Raw genomic sequence first — 15,411 nt, forward strand, 5'->3', positions numbered from 1 at the left:
CCCATGAAAAGGCACAAATAAAGGAAAGAAAACTGTGGTATAACACCAGTGGTGGAACGTAAAAGTAGTAAACTACTTAAGTATAAATTTTAGGTGTCTGTCTTTTACCTAAGTACATTTTTAAGTGGATACTTTTTGCTTTTACTTCACTACATTTGAGAGCAGGTATCTGTATTTTCTGCTCCACACATTTTTGACCAGGAGTGAAAAATAAACATATTTTTCTGACTGAGGGTTTATCTTTAACACATTTGTAGCAAACTAAATATACAAATCAAAACAGGTGTTTCTGTTGAACAAAATTAAGCACAAATCTTTGTTAAAATAACTACATTTGAAAAAGATCTCAAAATCTGTGCAAAATACTTTTACTTTTGACTATTTAAGTTTGTTGTTTTTTTTTACTGGTACTTTAATACCAGTAGATTTTTTCATGTGATTCTTGTACTTGAGTATCTTTTTGCTCCAGTATTTGTGCTTTTAATTAAGTAACAAAACTACAAAACTAGTCACTACATTGTAATTGTTTTTCCACTGCCAAACATTTGCATGCCACAGTTGTGTGGGGGTGGAAGGATGGATGAAAACATAATTGAATCTAACTGGAACTTTAGAAATGCAATCTTATTCGTCCTGTTGTCAATAGAATATTAACTTAATACTCATCTAGTGTCCAGTGTTTGAATACACCCAGCTACAGCATTACCATTCAACAATGACTTAAGATTGTCCCAAAAAGTTATACAATGTCCTGTATATCTTGTCCCGTATTCTTTGATTTACGCTGTATCTTTGTGTAGTAACGCACAGATCCTCTCATGTTTAAAATCCTGTTTCCGGTGTGAGTGTGGACGACCTGAGACATGTTGCACACCTCAGAGTGTGACAGAATAATGACTGCAGAGCCACAGCTACAGATAAACTCACGGATGAACCTCTCCATCTGCCCCGGACTTGAGCTAAATTTCCGTCTTTTTGGATAAACACAACATTTCCACCGAACATATTCTTGCGTCATCACAGGTTACAAAGAGCATGTACCTGTCATTTCTAAATATGGCCCATCAAAAATAATGTTATTGTTTAATTTAAGGTGCATTATGAGTCTTTTCTGGAGGATAGTCAGCCACCTGTTGCCTCAGTGGAGCTGTTACTGCTTTGCTTCAAATGTGTACAATATGGAGTTAAACTAGACTCTGTCCATGGAGATTACTTAGACTTAGACAAACTTTATTGAACCACAAGGGAAATTATTTGGACACAGTAACTTACATACCACAATATATAATAACAACGAGCAAAAATATAAATGGCAATAATAAATTCAATATAAGTAGCAAAAATAACAATACAGTAACAATAATTATATAAATGTACTGTCTGTGGGCATAATTAAATACCCACTAGGGGTATTTTGACCATATCATGATTTTTATGCATATTCTCCATCTCCAAACTGAATTCTTATTGGATTTAAGCATATCAGGTGATGTGTCCAAAGAGGAAGGGTGAGGCCTAAAAGCTGCCATACACTACAGGATTTTTCAGTCTTAAGCGATTTTTAAATGTGCGACAAAAAGCTCACACCACAGACACGAGGAGAATCCTGTGAGATTTTAAATCTCTGATCGCAAAGACTTCTGCAGGATATGGCTGCGTACCACAGGCTATGAAGTTGTGAGCGCACCTCATGTCAGTAAATAAAAATATAATAATATATCTCTCAGCTACATGCAGAAGGCCTCTTTACAGGTCAGTTCTGTGGAAAAATAAGCCCTTTTATTACATGCAAGAAAGATATGTTTAATCTTCACCTTTAAAATAAAAAAAAGGAAATAACTAAAGTATACCAAACAAAATAAAAGTCTTTCGGCTGGTCTCAAGTCATATAGGGGTGGACATCTGGATGGGCACCTGATGCTGCAGGTTATTGACTTGCACTGGTGATCCCAGATGTTAAAATCTCTTACTTCTACCACTACTACTATTATTTACTTCTGACATTGCATTAAAACCTGGTATTGAAATGTTTAGCTTGTTACCTTTCTCCACTTGGTTCAAAAGTAGTAATTTCAACAGTATTTATTCCTCCTCTTTCAAAAAGCCTGCCTGAAAAGTGTTTGAGATCTTAGTTCAATTTGCAGTGTTTACTTGTTCAAAGTGTCTCTCGCTTTCGTCTTTGGGGGTAGACTTGTTCTTTTTTGCTTCCCAGCTGTTCACAAATCAGCGCTTAGCTTTTCTCCTCTGTTCATAATTAACAGTCAAAGTGCACTCTCTTTTCTTCCACCTCCAAGATTTATGGATTTTGTTTTTTGGCGCTTGTCTTGTCCCCCTTCCAGCTTTTTTGCATGTTGTTATTTGTGAATGCAAATTGGATGTGATTACATACCCCAAACCAGTCGCATATGTGTGGATTCCCAAAAATATGCAAATGACTTTTCTGGTTTCTACAACAACAGGTGATATCATTGTAAAGTGACTCCTGGCGACGCTGTGTTTTGCTGGACCCGAGCAACTGAACGCCAGCCAAATTTTCTCAAGCTCCAACATAGACCCCCACCTTTAATAAGCCAACCCCCCACTACCCCTGTGCCCTTGGGCCCAGAGAAAGCCTCATTGTGCAGGCTTGAGAGCTGCAACTCAGGCCTGGTTTTGGTTAGCGCTGAGCTGGAGACTGAAGCACTCACCTTCCTCCAGGGGTAGCATCTGGACTTGGTTTCCTGTAAGGGCGGAGTTTGGCTGCAGCTCTCTGATTGGCTGAGATGTAAAACCGTATGGGCTCTCAGATGGATAGGTTGCCAAATGGTAATCTGTCAATCACTGGCAGCATTAGATTTAAACCAGAACTGAAAACACAAAGGCAATGGTGATTGGTGGAAAATCTTCACCTTTAAGCCAATGATCTCACAGTAAAGTTACATTTAACCAATCAGAGGAGACTATTCCCAACAAAGACATGATGTGATCTACAATGTACAAAAGTGTGAGACAGAAAGAAATGGGTATCCAACACACAACATAAATAAAAATATTACAAGATTCATAAAATGTTCTTTGGCTAAGGTTGGTTAAGAATGGTTTGGTCTGTTTGGTGTTAATGGGTTTCAACTTCCTGTTTATAGGTGACATTCTGAAGACATCTGACCCTTTGAAACATATAATATTGTGTTGAGAATTGTTTTATTGTTATGGCAACGGTACAAATATTTCAACACTCTAAACCCATGTTTGGCCCTGGTGGTTTTTGGAAAGTCATAATTCTGAAGTTCTTTGTCTGAGTTTCTGGGGCTACTGCCTAAACATCAATTTATGTCATATTGTCCTCATTACAACTTTTGCATAGTGTTCTGTCTCTTATCTCTATTTCTATACAGAGTTGATCAAATAATAATGCGGAGAATATATAATCGGAGTAATTGCAGTTCCTAATAAGTGCAGTTTTGATTGTAATGATATTGTTATTCTAATGGCGGATAATGGCGGCGTTAGACCAGGGCAGCATGCGCCTGTATTAAGTAATGGGTGTAGTATAAATGTTACTTTCCTGTTATTACTGCAGCTATTCTGTGGCTCAGACCTGGAGCCTTAAATCCTGTTTTTAATATAAGACTGTATTGTAATGTTAAGAGTCTGCACAATAGACTTGTATAAAAAGTCTGCAATACGTAGGAGTTAAGAGTGTTTTGTACAAGGTTGTATTTCTTTATTGCTTATTCCTTTATTTGTTGTTATTCCTTTATTTTCTTTATAATTATTAATGAATTACTAGTGCATATTATCCACATTTAGTACTATTGCATTCATACAGTAGCATTATACTGGCAAAATGCTGTTAGTCCCTTATAGCTTTTTTTTTTTCCTTCATTGAAACATATTTTGAGGACGTGGTAAAGATTATTTTATTTTCTCAGAGTCTCAGAAAATATTGCCATTATTCAGCTCCCAAAACGTGATTGTATGACAAATTTGAACCAAACCCTAACAAGTAATAATGATATGGTTCATCATTTGTGGATCATATGATTTTTTATTTCTTGCAATATTAACAAATCTCACATAGACGTACATTACCCCTGCCCTCCGTTTGAAATTGTAACCAGTGTGCGAAAGGTATCAGTGTTCTCTGTTAAAACCGTGGGCCGTCCTCATCTCAAGTTATCACCATGAACTAATAAAACAACAGCATGTAGAACTTTATACGCAACTCACCCCACAGCCCGAGTAACAGCAGCAGCCAAAAGCGGTAAAGACACAGGAGCACTCACTGTGTAGCGTGCAGCCCCTCAGGACAGGACTGGGGGTCCAGTCCTTGGTCTTGTGCGTTCCTCCGAGAGCATTGGTCATATAGGTCCGGAGGCTCCCTCCTCCATGTCCTGGTTCTAGACGTCTAGACGGGGGCGCGTACAAGACCGGTGCGCAATGGACTGGGTCCGAGCAGTTGCGTGCCATTACCTGCGCACTGATTCCGTGGAAAGCAAGAATGCGCTTGGACTGCAGGTCCAGGCGGGCTGCTCTGGTCCTCTGTGCTCGGGGACAGTGGCTGGTTCCGAGGTGGTGCAAAGCATCCCGACAGAAGCGTGAATCCCGTTTGGTTCCTTTTATGTTGTTCTGAGCGGTCCGACCATTCGCCGCGCTCATGTTTTTTCTCAAGGAGAGCACTTCTCAGGCCGAGGCACCTAACACCACTCCCCGCTCCAGCTCCTCTGAGCTTAGCCTGAACCAGAGCTGCTCCCGTTGGGTCAGGACTCTGGTTTGGATGTAGTCCGACTGTAGCATTTCTCACACAAGACTAAATGCAGTTCATTTTATAAGTTGAATCAACTGAATAGGGCCTATTCATTTTAGGCTGTCTGTGGCATCCACCGTGGTGTCTTTTCACATTTGAGCCTGTTCAGTTCAGAGATGGGGACCCCCCTCAATATTGACGGGTATTTTGCACACTGATTATAATTAGTGCTGTCATGCGATAAAAAAAAATTGAGATTAATTAATTATGATCTGTAATTAATTAATCTAATTAATCTCTTTTTAATCTCACCTAAAAAATGCTGAGAAAAGCCTTCAAGTTGAGGTATTTTCATTTGAATTCATTATTACATTATTGTGGCAGATCAAAAGCCTGATATAGAACAAAAAAAAGTGACTTATAAAGTTTTATTTAACAAATCTCTCCAAATTGACTGTTGAGCCCGAGTCTCCATGAATAAGAAACTGTTTGCTGTAAAGTAGCAAAGACTAGGAAATCTGAACATAATAACTTTTGTCTACTTAAAGACAATAAAAAGTCCAGTCTTTCCTTAACCATATTAAAAATATTATTGATAGAGAAATGCTTTATATATGAGATCACTGGTTTTAGTCCTTGTTTTAGTCCTGGTTTAGTCCTGGTTTAGTCCTGGACTGGGTTAGTCCCGGTTTTAGTCTTGGTGTTAGTTCTGGTTTAGAGGCGCACAGGAGGAAGCGCGGTTTACGCAGCGTACGCGAGAAAACGTACGCGGCGCACGGGAGCACGTCGGTGTCCGCGCAGTAACTACGGAAAGAAACGTGGTCCGCGCGTTCTCAGGTTAATGACGATGATGAAGGTGTGTGTTTGTGTGTGTGTGTGTGTGTGTGTGTGTGTGTGTGTGTGTGTTTGTGTGTGTTTGTGTGCGTGTCCCCTCATGTGGCAGGTCACTATAGGACAGTAGTGCAGACATCATGAGCCTATGCAGGTTGTTTTCACCAGTGACATTTAAGTTGTAGGTGATTTTATATTTGTTATTTTCTTTTATATTTCACGTCGGGAGAATAATTTCCAAGACACGAATGTGTTTTTACCTGTGCACTGCTGCCTCTGTTCTACTGGCTCTTTGACCTCGTCCATTGTGCGACTAACGCCGCAAACGTTAACATGACGTTTGCATCGCTCTTACTGCGCGCGTTTTGTTGTGGGTTTCCGGCAATGAGTGGAATTACCGAAATAAAAAAATAATTAATGTGTTTTTTGTGTGTGTGTTGTCCCAACAACACATAAAAACATATTTTATAATAAAGCAACTCGCATACAGAAACTGTAAAGTTAGAGATTAAAAATGAGATTAACGCGATTAAAAAACATAAGGCGCTAAATATGACTGTAATTAATTAATCACAATTAACGCGATAATTTGACACCCCTAATTATAACATCATCAAACTCTAGAATGTGAACACAACCTTTTACCCCGTAGATCAGAAACGGGTGAAATCATACATTTTCATAAACAAAACCCAGATTGTTTAACATTATGGAAAGTTCAGGAAGGTCCACACTGCTGCCCTCTGCTCCTCTGCAGCCTGTGTGCCAGCTGTATATGAAGTCTCCATTGTTGAGTTGAGCTTTTAGCGTTGGAAAGAGCTTTACTCAACCTTCCCACTCAGATGTACTCACTTCAGACCCTGTTATACACCCAGAGCTTTATTTCCTGCTCTGGCGCCGTGGCACGATGTTGACAGTAGCCTTTATAGATCTCTCGGCTACGGTGCATGCTTCCTCCCACATGTGAACTCACACAAACTCTAATACTGAAGTATATAGGGCTTTGGTGCAGGGATAAAGGTAATTGTACGCAGGCCTATAAAGTGAAGAAGTCCAGTAGCCTCTCGGTATCAGGGTTACTGTGAATTGCAGCTATTGAAACATGATGTGTATTGGTTTTGACAGAGTCGGCCCTGCCTCCTACAGGACTACTGTATACTCTGTGTACTGTGAAAGGCCAAAGAGTCAACCTGAGTTCAGAGAAGTAAATGCATTTGGTCAGTTCTTTTCAACTGCTCTCAGATTTTGACTGATTTTGAAGCGTTTAAGGTTTCATTATTTGGACAGTTCTTTACAAGGCATATCACAACATCATCACAAAAACAAATCACATTTATCTGATCTGTTTGCTCCAAGAAAATTATGATCGTGCATAGTAGACATGTAATTGTACTTTCTGTGTGCTATATTTGTAATGGAGTGCACGTGTAAGTGCCCATTATGAAACGTACTTGGATATCAGATGTATTTATTTGACAAGGACACTGCAGTCATACATAGTTATGAGTATGCAACTGGATCAGTCTGCTATTTTAAAGGGTCCATATTGCCCTACATATAGCTTTTAACTTGAAAACTACATCTTCATGACATCACAAGGTGGAACAGAGAATTTTAAGCTTTGGAGATGTAGATAGACCAGGGGTGGGCAAACTACGGCCCGGAGACCATATGTGGCCCTTTAATCTTTTTAATCCAGCCCACCGAACTTGAATAATAGTAATAATAATAATAATAATTTTCAGTGTTTTGAAAGTGATTTCAATAAATAGTAAATACCGTGGGACTTGAAAGACAGGTATTTTGTTGTAATACTTTGTAATGATTTTCAATTATGGGATATTTCAATGACATGGGCTATGTTTTCTACATATCCCATGTTATTTTTTTCTCTTATGAGGTGGATTACCAAAAAAAAACTCCATCCATCTGCTCCAGGTCCGGCCCTTATGTCAAATTTTAGAACCCTTTGTGGCCCACAAGTCAAAAAGTTTGCCCATCCCTGACATAGACTAATAATAAAGGATTACTCACACATGTGTTACTGAAACAAAACACAACTTCAAGTATGTTTTTGAGTAGGTAATAACATTATAAGATGGTTAAAAGATAAATTTGTATAAAATAGGATCTTTGAACTCAAAGAAGTGGACAGACAAAGACAATCTAAAAGGAAGATTTCTATAAAATGTTTATGTATCTGCTAATTCTCATATTCCCATGCTTACAACAGTGTCGTTTCACAACATTTCAGACATTATCACATTCAAAACACACACACACCAATACAATATTAACAGGCAGGTACAACTTGTTTTTTTTTAACCAAGACTTGAGCTTTGAGATGCAGACATTCAACACAATTCAGCGGGTAGTGAAATATGAATCATTTGTTTAGAAAAATACAAATGTTTAACCTCATAAATATGCATAAGCTTGTATCAGATGTGAACTTTGATGAAAACATTTTATACTCAGGGTTTTAGAATGTTTTCTTTTTTTTTTTTTCCATACATATTTCTGCGTTTTCTTTCGGTTCCTTTGTTGCGCATAACCAGCCTCATATACACTACCCTTTTATAAATCTTCTCTTTCAACTCCTCTTTTCCATTACTGCACCGCGTTGAAAGCTTCTGAACCCACGGTATTTCACAGGTCAACAGTGTCCCATATAAAAAGTGTAATTGTTTGACAGGGAGCACGCTTTGGAGACTCGCGTTATCTTCCATCTCGAGAACATGAAATTGGATGTCATTTTCTTTTGACACAAGCAAAAAAACATTATAACCTTATTCAGTCTCCCACAAAAGAACACGGAAATACCCAGAAAGATCGGCCATTGCAGCTTGCAGAGGCATTCGATTTCACAATGTTTTAAGAAGAAAAATGTGTGGTCTGAATTTGCCTGAATGCTCCCCTGGGTTAGACTTTGGCCATGGTTTTGAACTCAGACGAGCAAAAACGGCTTCCAGCTTGCGATACCTTAGCACGCCGAGGAAGTGACGAATACAGATGTCACCTTGTCCACCCTGATTTATTTATTTGACCAACATCTGACTTTGAATTTATGACATCGGAAATCACTAGCATTAGCTCTGGTCGTAAAGTTGCATTGTTGTCAACAGGAGTCATGCAATTTCTAGGGAACCATTACAGATGTATTCAAGTGGGGTAGTTTGATTCATTGTCCATGGAGGATGATATGATAAGATTCTTTTGGGAGTCTTGAGGATGGATAGAATTAAGGAAGTCAGTAAGACACCTCCTGAGATAAAGTCAGAGACCAGATTGAAATGCTTTAGGAGGTACAGTATATACAGTAGGAGGAGCAGTGGATAGAGATCGATGCTGAGGTTGGAGCTGCTAGGAAACAGGAATAAGACCACAAGCTTTAATCATTTTTGTGGTTTTAGCATACACTGTATATAAACAGACATGCTGTAGATATGCACATACATAGCAATGATCTTTCAATATATTAGCTTCCTTAATTATTGTCTTGACCCAAGCAAGACACTAGCAGGGTAGCCACGGGGTCTTAAAAGTCTTAAAAATCTCTTAAATTTCATATTCCTAAATTAAGGCCTTGAAAAGTCTTAAATTATGTTGTCCAAGTCTTATTTTTTTCACAAAGGTCTTAAATTTCATTAGCCTATTTTCTTATATCCTCAACCAGGCTGCAGTACAATGTTAAATGGAGGGAGAAAAAAAAAAACAACAACGTGAAATCACATAATGTGAATGAACCTCTAATTTGGAGTATGCGCAAAAAATACTTTGTCTTGTTAGAATGTTATAAATGATTTTTTGACCATTTTACAAGCAATGCATACTACTGTAAATGAGTTCTGAATGAGATTTTATAATAAAAGTATTTTTGTTATTTAAACCAGTGAGTAATGATCATTATTATAATTGGATGTTTTTCATCTGCATAATGGGTGCGATGTTGGTCTTAATTTTCATTTAAGTGGTCTTAAAAAGGTCTTTAAAAAAGTTTTAAATTTGGGGTAGTCAAACCTGGGGATACCCTGACTATAATTTCATATAACTTAATAGTTTAAATTCTAATGTAGGGTAACGTAAAGACAAAAATGCCCATATCGCAGGCAGTGGTTATGGGAACTCCTACATGTGTGAGAATCAAAGATTTAGGTCAATGGTTCTCAAAGTTTCACACCAAGTAAGATCATATTTAGCTTTCCACGTACCACGGGATCTCAAGTAGGACTATATAAGGTCTAATTTGGGGCTGAACATTGTCTAAAATTAGATAATCTCTAAAACAAATATTACAGATGCACCCCATGTACTACAGTCTGAGAAATACTCCCTTACGCTGTCTCAAACTCAAACATTGAAGTTCTACCTGAATCAAAGAATTATTCCATGATATCATGGGCCCATAAGCTCTGCATGTCTAAAACCAGTCAGCTCTGTGGCTTGTCTAATCCACTGGACTTCATGTTGCTTCAGTGAAGACTCCTCCGGGGTCAGACACATCCCCCCTGGACCCCACGCTGGACCGAAGCCCTGGTCTTTCATTGCAGCTGAGAGGATCTGTTTGTCTTGGTTCAGAATAACAACAGTGTGTGTGGGGAGAAAACTCTAGTTAAACTGAAACAAAGCAGCAGGAGCATTTGTAGCTTTATCAGAAATAAATATGCGGTCTTCTGCCAACACACGCTCCGTTTGTACAGCCATGTCAGGCCTATAGCAGTATTATTTGAAAACATGGCTTCTCATGCTATAAACCTTTACAAAATTTTTACATTTCACTGTTCTGATGATTTGATTCTATTGGGGTCCTCCACCTGCTTTTCTCCGTGGCTTTGTTATTGCTTTGCCTGAAATGTTTCACAGTACGACATTAAAATATTTTGCATTTATTCAGTTACTTTCATCATAGCTACAAAAATACCTCAAAAACATGCATTCTTTCTGTGAGCATGCGTCTCCACAGATCTGCCCTGTAACCTGGCTCCTTGGTGTCATTAACTTATTTCCATGGAGATTGATGCTTTAATGTAATTTTGTGGAACATTCTAGGTAAAGCAATAACACATCCATGCATATAATATATCCAATAACATATCCAATAACATATTCAATAACATATCCATGGTCGAAACTCCACTGAAAAGTTGTGGTTAACTTAAGCACACAGAGGTAGTACAAATAAAATTCAACAATTATTCAAAAACGTGACTGTTGATACTCATTGTACCAGCTGTTTTAAACACCTAATATGTATTTGACTGTGCTAATTAATTTCACAAGCAAAGAGAAATTAGGTAAAGCTGGATTTTGACAGAAATCATTTGGATTAAAAACAAATCTGCCACCCCCATAAGAACATACTTATTTTCCTGAGATAACTTGTTTTCTCATAGATTTCTCACGTAATATGACACTGCTGTACTCCCATTTACTTACATCACTTCTCTGCTTTTCCCATTTTTCACCACTCTTTTTTTAAGGTTTGTATCGGACATGAGCTCCACACCCTTGTTTTATAGAACTATGACATCAGCCTTGTTTTGCACATGGCCTGTGTTTTACAAATGTTCTAGTCACTTTTAGCTTTAGCTCATTGTACTAAAGTTTGCAGTGAATCCATTTGTTAAAAAGTGTAATAAATCTGAGCAGAATTCGCTCACATGCGCCTTACCTCAGCGCTATTCTTAGCTAATGGAACATGAGCTCACTGCGCTCATAAAGGAGGCCAATGCTAATTAGACAATATCCCAGGTTACATTGTACATCTGAGCAGTTAGTTCTATAGCAAGCCGTGTTGGGAAAGATACAGTAAAATAATCACTTTTTGACTTTTCAGAAAAACATTTGTCAAAACACACACTTTCTTGGCACGGTTAATAGTAGACAACTGAGAGACTGGATGTAACAAAGAGTGATGTGCATTTTATTTTTATCATTTTCTATAGATTTATCTTCATGAAGATAGGCAATAACAAAGACACATTTCACAAGATGATAAAGGAACATTGTGCAGGAGTCATTAATAATTAATAATTGTTTTTTTTCTTTCTGGAGATTACTGTTCTTTGATTAAATATAATTTAAATGTTAAAATCATGTCAATAAATGGTCACATTTTTATACAGAGCTTTTTCTAGGAACCACTCACCCATTCACACACGCATTCATACACCGGTGTTCGCAGACACTGGGGGCGAGGTAGGTTAACTGTCTTGCCTGAGGACATAGCAACAGCATTCATTTTGTGGGAGATGAAATCGGACCGCCAACCTGTGGGTCAGTAGATCTGACCGCTCTACCAACGATGTTTATGTTGAGAGAGGGATTTGAACCGCCAACATTCAGATCAGTAGACAAACACTCTACCAACTGAGCTACTCATTAAAGGCCACAAATGGAAAGCAACAATTTATAATGTAGATTAATTCTTACCCTCCCTCATAATTTGCTTGTATTGTGACAATGCTTTCAAACTGTTTATCTCTGGGTTTCTGGCTGATGGAAAATTGGGATCGTTGCTGTAGCGATTAACAATTCAAAAATAAATCATCAATCTGAAAGTCCTAAAAATAACACTTATAAGAAGAATTTGAAACTCATGAATATCATCATATCTCATATCTATACTTGTCTTTTCTCCTCAGGCTCTTGGAGACTCAGACTTTCCGTCCGTGCTCCGTCAGCTGCTGCCTCTGATGAAGCCCAGAGACAGCGAGGGCTCAGGATCCACACGCGCCTCAGAGGACTGTGGTCCCGATGAGCTGGTTTTGCTGCTCATTTACCTGTACTCCCTGGCAGACGAGGCCCCACCCACTGACCAGGAAGAGGAGGAGGAGCTGGAGCGGCTGGAGAGAGAGCTGATTGGAGCACTCACACTGCTCATCACTAAGGAGGCGGAGCTCAGTCGTCTTGTGCAGAAACTCACAGGTAAGTGCTATTAGCATCATAGGAAATGAGGAGAAGCTGAGCGGAGTTGTATTGTATGTTTTTTTGTGTCATGATAAAGTCAGCGCATTTTTCCCTTGTGGTGTTATTTATATAGACTCACAAATGGCATTATTGATACTACATCAAAAATGAAGCTTGTTTTGGTGACTTGTTGGATTTCACAGTCACAGTTTGAATCAATGTTCCCTTTAAATGTCTGGATCACAAATAACAATATGTATTTAAAAAAAATCCAATGTGGTGTGAGGTAAAGTTGCAGCATGTTTTTTATGTGTTGAGGAAGTACATTTTGAATTTTTAGACCTCTTAATTTTGACTGGCTGACACTTTTGCATTGAAAGGCATTTTTGCAGTAATCTCAAAAACCAACTTTTTTAAAGCCTTCAAAATAATTCTTTATCTATGACAGAAAACGTATTCTTGGCCATAATTTCCCATTTGTAAATAATTACTAAACTTCACCCGTTGTAATGGATGATATGAAACATTTTATTGTGATAAACTTCTCAGCGTTATTGCCAAAGCTTGAAGCCAGCCAGATTTTGTGATGGTCCAAGAGTGGAGGAATTACAGTCAGAAAACTGGAACGGCTGCTGGTGAGTTTCCGCCGTGTGCCTCCAGTTCAGATAACGGCAGAGCTTTTACACAGCAGCGTTCACACCTCATCTCTCTCTCTTTTCCTCTTCCTTTCTCTTTCTCTTTTTCCTTCCTCTCTCCCTCTCTCCCTCCTGCTCTCTCTTCCTTTCTCTCACAATCTCTCTTGTTCTTTCCCTCCTCTCTCTTCCTCTCTCTCTTTCTCTCTCTCTCTCTCTCTCTGTCTATCTCTCACTCTCCCTCTCTCTCCCTCTGTTTCTCTGCCCTTTCTTTGTCTTCCCTAGCTCCTTCTCTTCCTCTTTATCTCACCTCTCTCTCTTTCCTTCTCTTTTTCTCTTCCTCTGTCTCTCTCTTTCCTCTTTATCTCACCTCTCTTCCTTTCTCTCTCTCTCTCTCTGTCTCTCTCTGTTTGTCTCTCCCTCCGTCTCTCTGTCCTCTCTTTGTCTTCCCTAGCTCTTTTTCCCCTCTTTATCTCACCTCTCTTTCTTTCCTTCTCTTTTTCTTTTTCTCTCCCTCTATCTCTCTCTCCCCCTCTTTATCTCACCTCTCTCTTTCCTTCTCTTTTTCTCTTTCTCCATCTCTCTCTCCCCCTCTTTATCTCACCTCTCTTTCTTTCCTTCTCTTTTTCTTTTTCTCTCCCTCTATCTCTCTCTCCCCCTCTTTATCTCACTCTCTCTTCCTTTCTGTCTCTCTTTCTCTTTCCCTCCTCTCTCTTCCTCCCTCTGTCTATATATCTCTCGCTCTGTCTATCTTTCCCTCTCCCCCTCGCTCTCTGTCCTCTCTTTGTCTCCCCTTGCTCTCTCTCTTCCTTTTTATCTCACCTCTCTCTCTTTCCTTTCCTCTTTTTCTCTTCCTTTCTCTCTCTCCCCCCTCATTATTTCACCTCTCACCTCTCTCTTTTTTTCTCACTTTCCTTTCTCTCCTTCCCCTCTTCAACTATCACAGTGGCACACCTGCCCACACGTGGACTTCTCTGCCAGGGCGTCTGGAAACTCCAGCACTTTACCCATATGTGTGAAAGAGAAATGACTTCACCTTTCAGAACGTGTGACACTGATAGGGTTTGTCATGCATGGAGAATAAAAACAAGCACCTAGACAGGATGGAGGATGCTGCTATTTGAGGAAGAAGCTGCTATAACATGACTATTAATAGAGTTTGTGTTTATTTGCGTTTGCCATTCTCAATGTCGGGTTCGTGATTAATTATAGAAGTGAACTTTATGTTGTCAAAAGTACTTTTCAGCTCTTTTTCTGGTTGATGGGTGGCTGAGGCTTCTTAAGTTGTATAGTTTTACTCCATTTACTCTTGTTTTTATTCAGATGTTCCAGTTCATGTATTCATATGGATAGTAGCTGAAATGAGGAGAGAAAATTGTAACACTGTGAGGATACTGGTGGTAGAAGTGTTAGCCACTGTGTAATATTACTGATTGCTATTGATTCTTTTTTCCTATAATATTCCACATAATCACAATTTGATCCTGAGTTAGAGAATCTTTACCTTACTGAACTGAACCTACGTTTACCTGCATGTTTCAACTTTAAAGGTGCACTGCGTAACTTTTCTGGCAGAGGGTCCATCACCTGCTTCTCTCCATGGAGATACTGCCTCAAATGTTCCACAGTTGCTACTTTTACATGAGAGCTTTAATTGCAAATAAAAATAATTTAATTCTGAATAAAAATTAATTCTGCTTTAAAAAGACCATGTAAACACTTAATTCCTAATGAAAATTATTATTAGTAAGTAAGCGGCTGGTTTATTCTGATCTTAAAGCCGAGTTAATTTATTCCTCAATCATGTAAATGTTTTTTATTCTTAAAAAATAATTCTGGTTGTTCATCGCATGCTCGTTGGGCGAGCTGGACGAGCCAGCTCCACCAGTCCTTGACTTTCATCCACTCCTTTTTGGATTTGCAAGCGGGATGCGGGAGTTGGCTGAGGTAGAGCAGCTACTGACTCAGTTTGTCTTCTTCCTTTCATCTCCGACACTCTTCTCTTCTCCTTCTCAACTGAGCAACCTAAAGCAGGATGAGAGAATTCTCCAGCTGCTGCTTAATGATCATCGGAACGACCGAGGAAAAAGTTTGGATCATGTTTGTGTCTGTGACGTAACGACAACCGAGATGACAAAATAGCTGGTAGCAGCTGAAGTGTGCATTTTCTTCCGGTACATAAATAAGTTTGTGTGTCCCCTGTCCAATCAGAACCCTTCCCAAACCCAAGACCTTGAGCAAAATTAAATAAAGGCGATTTAATGTGTTTTCTATGTAATTTTCTATGTAATTCCTCAATTCGGAATTTGTATT

General features: G+C 38.9%; 1 protein-coding gene across 1 annotated transcript in view; it reads left to right on the top strand.

Moving 5' to 3' along the window:
• Positions 1 to 15,411, top strand: part of scfd2 (sec1 family domain containing 2) — a 147,303-nt gene that overhangs the window by 53,111 nt on the left and 78,781 nt on the right. Inside the window, exon 5 of the mRNA XM_020918874.2 lies at positions 12,202 to 12,484. Within this exon, the coding sequence (XP_020774533.1) occupies positions 12,202 to 12,484 (283 nt within the window). The remainder of the gene's footprint in view (positions 1 to 12,201; positions 12,485 to 15,411) is intronic.

This window comes from Boleophthalmus pectinirostris, unplaced genomic scaffold (genome assembly GCF_026225935.1).
Source record: "Boleophthalmus pectinirostris isolate CB_2022bp ecotype Guang Dong unplaced genomic scaffold, ASM2622593v1 HiC_scaffold_7, whole genome shotgun sequence".
Lineage (NCBI taxonomy): Eukaryota > Metazoa > Chordata > Actinopteri > Gobiiformes > Gobiidae > Boleophthalmus > Boleophthalmus pectinirostris.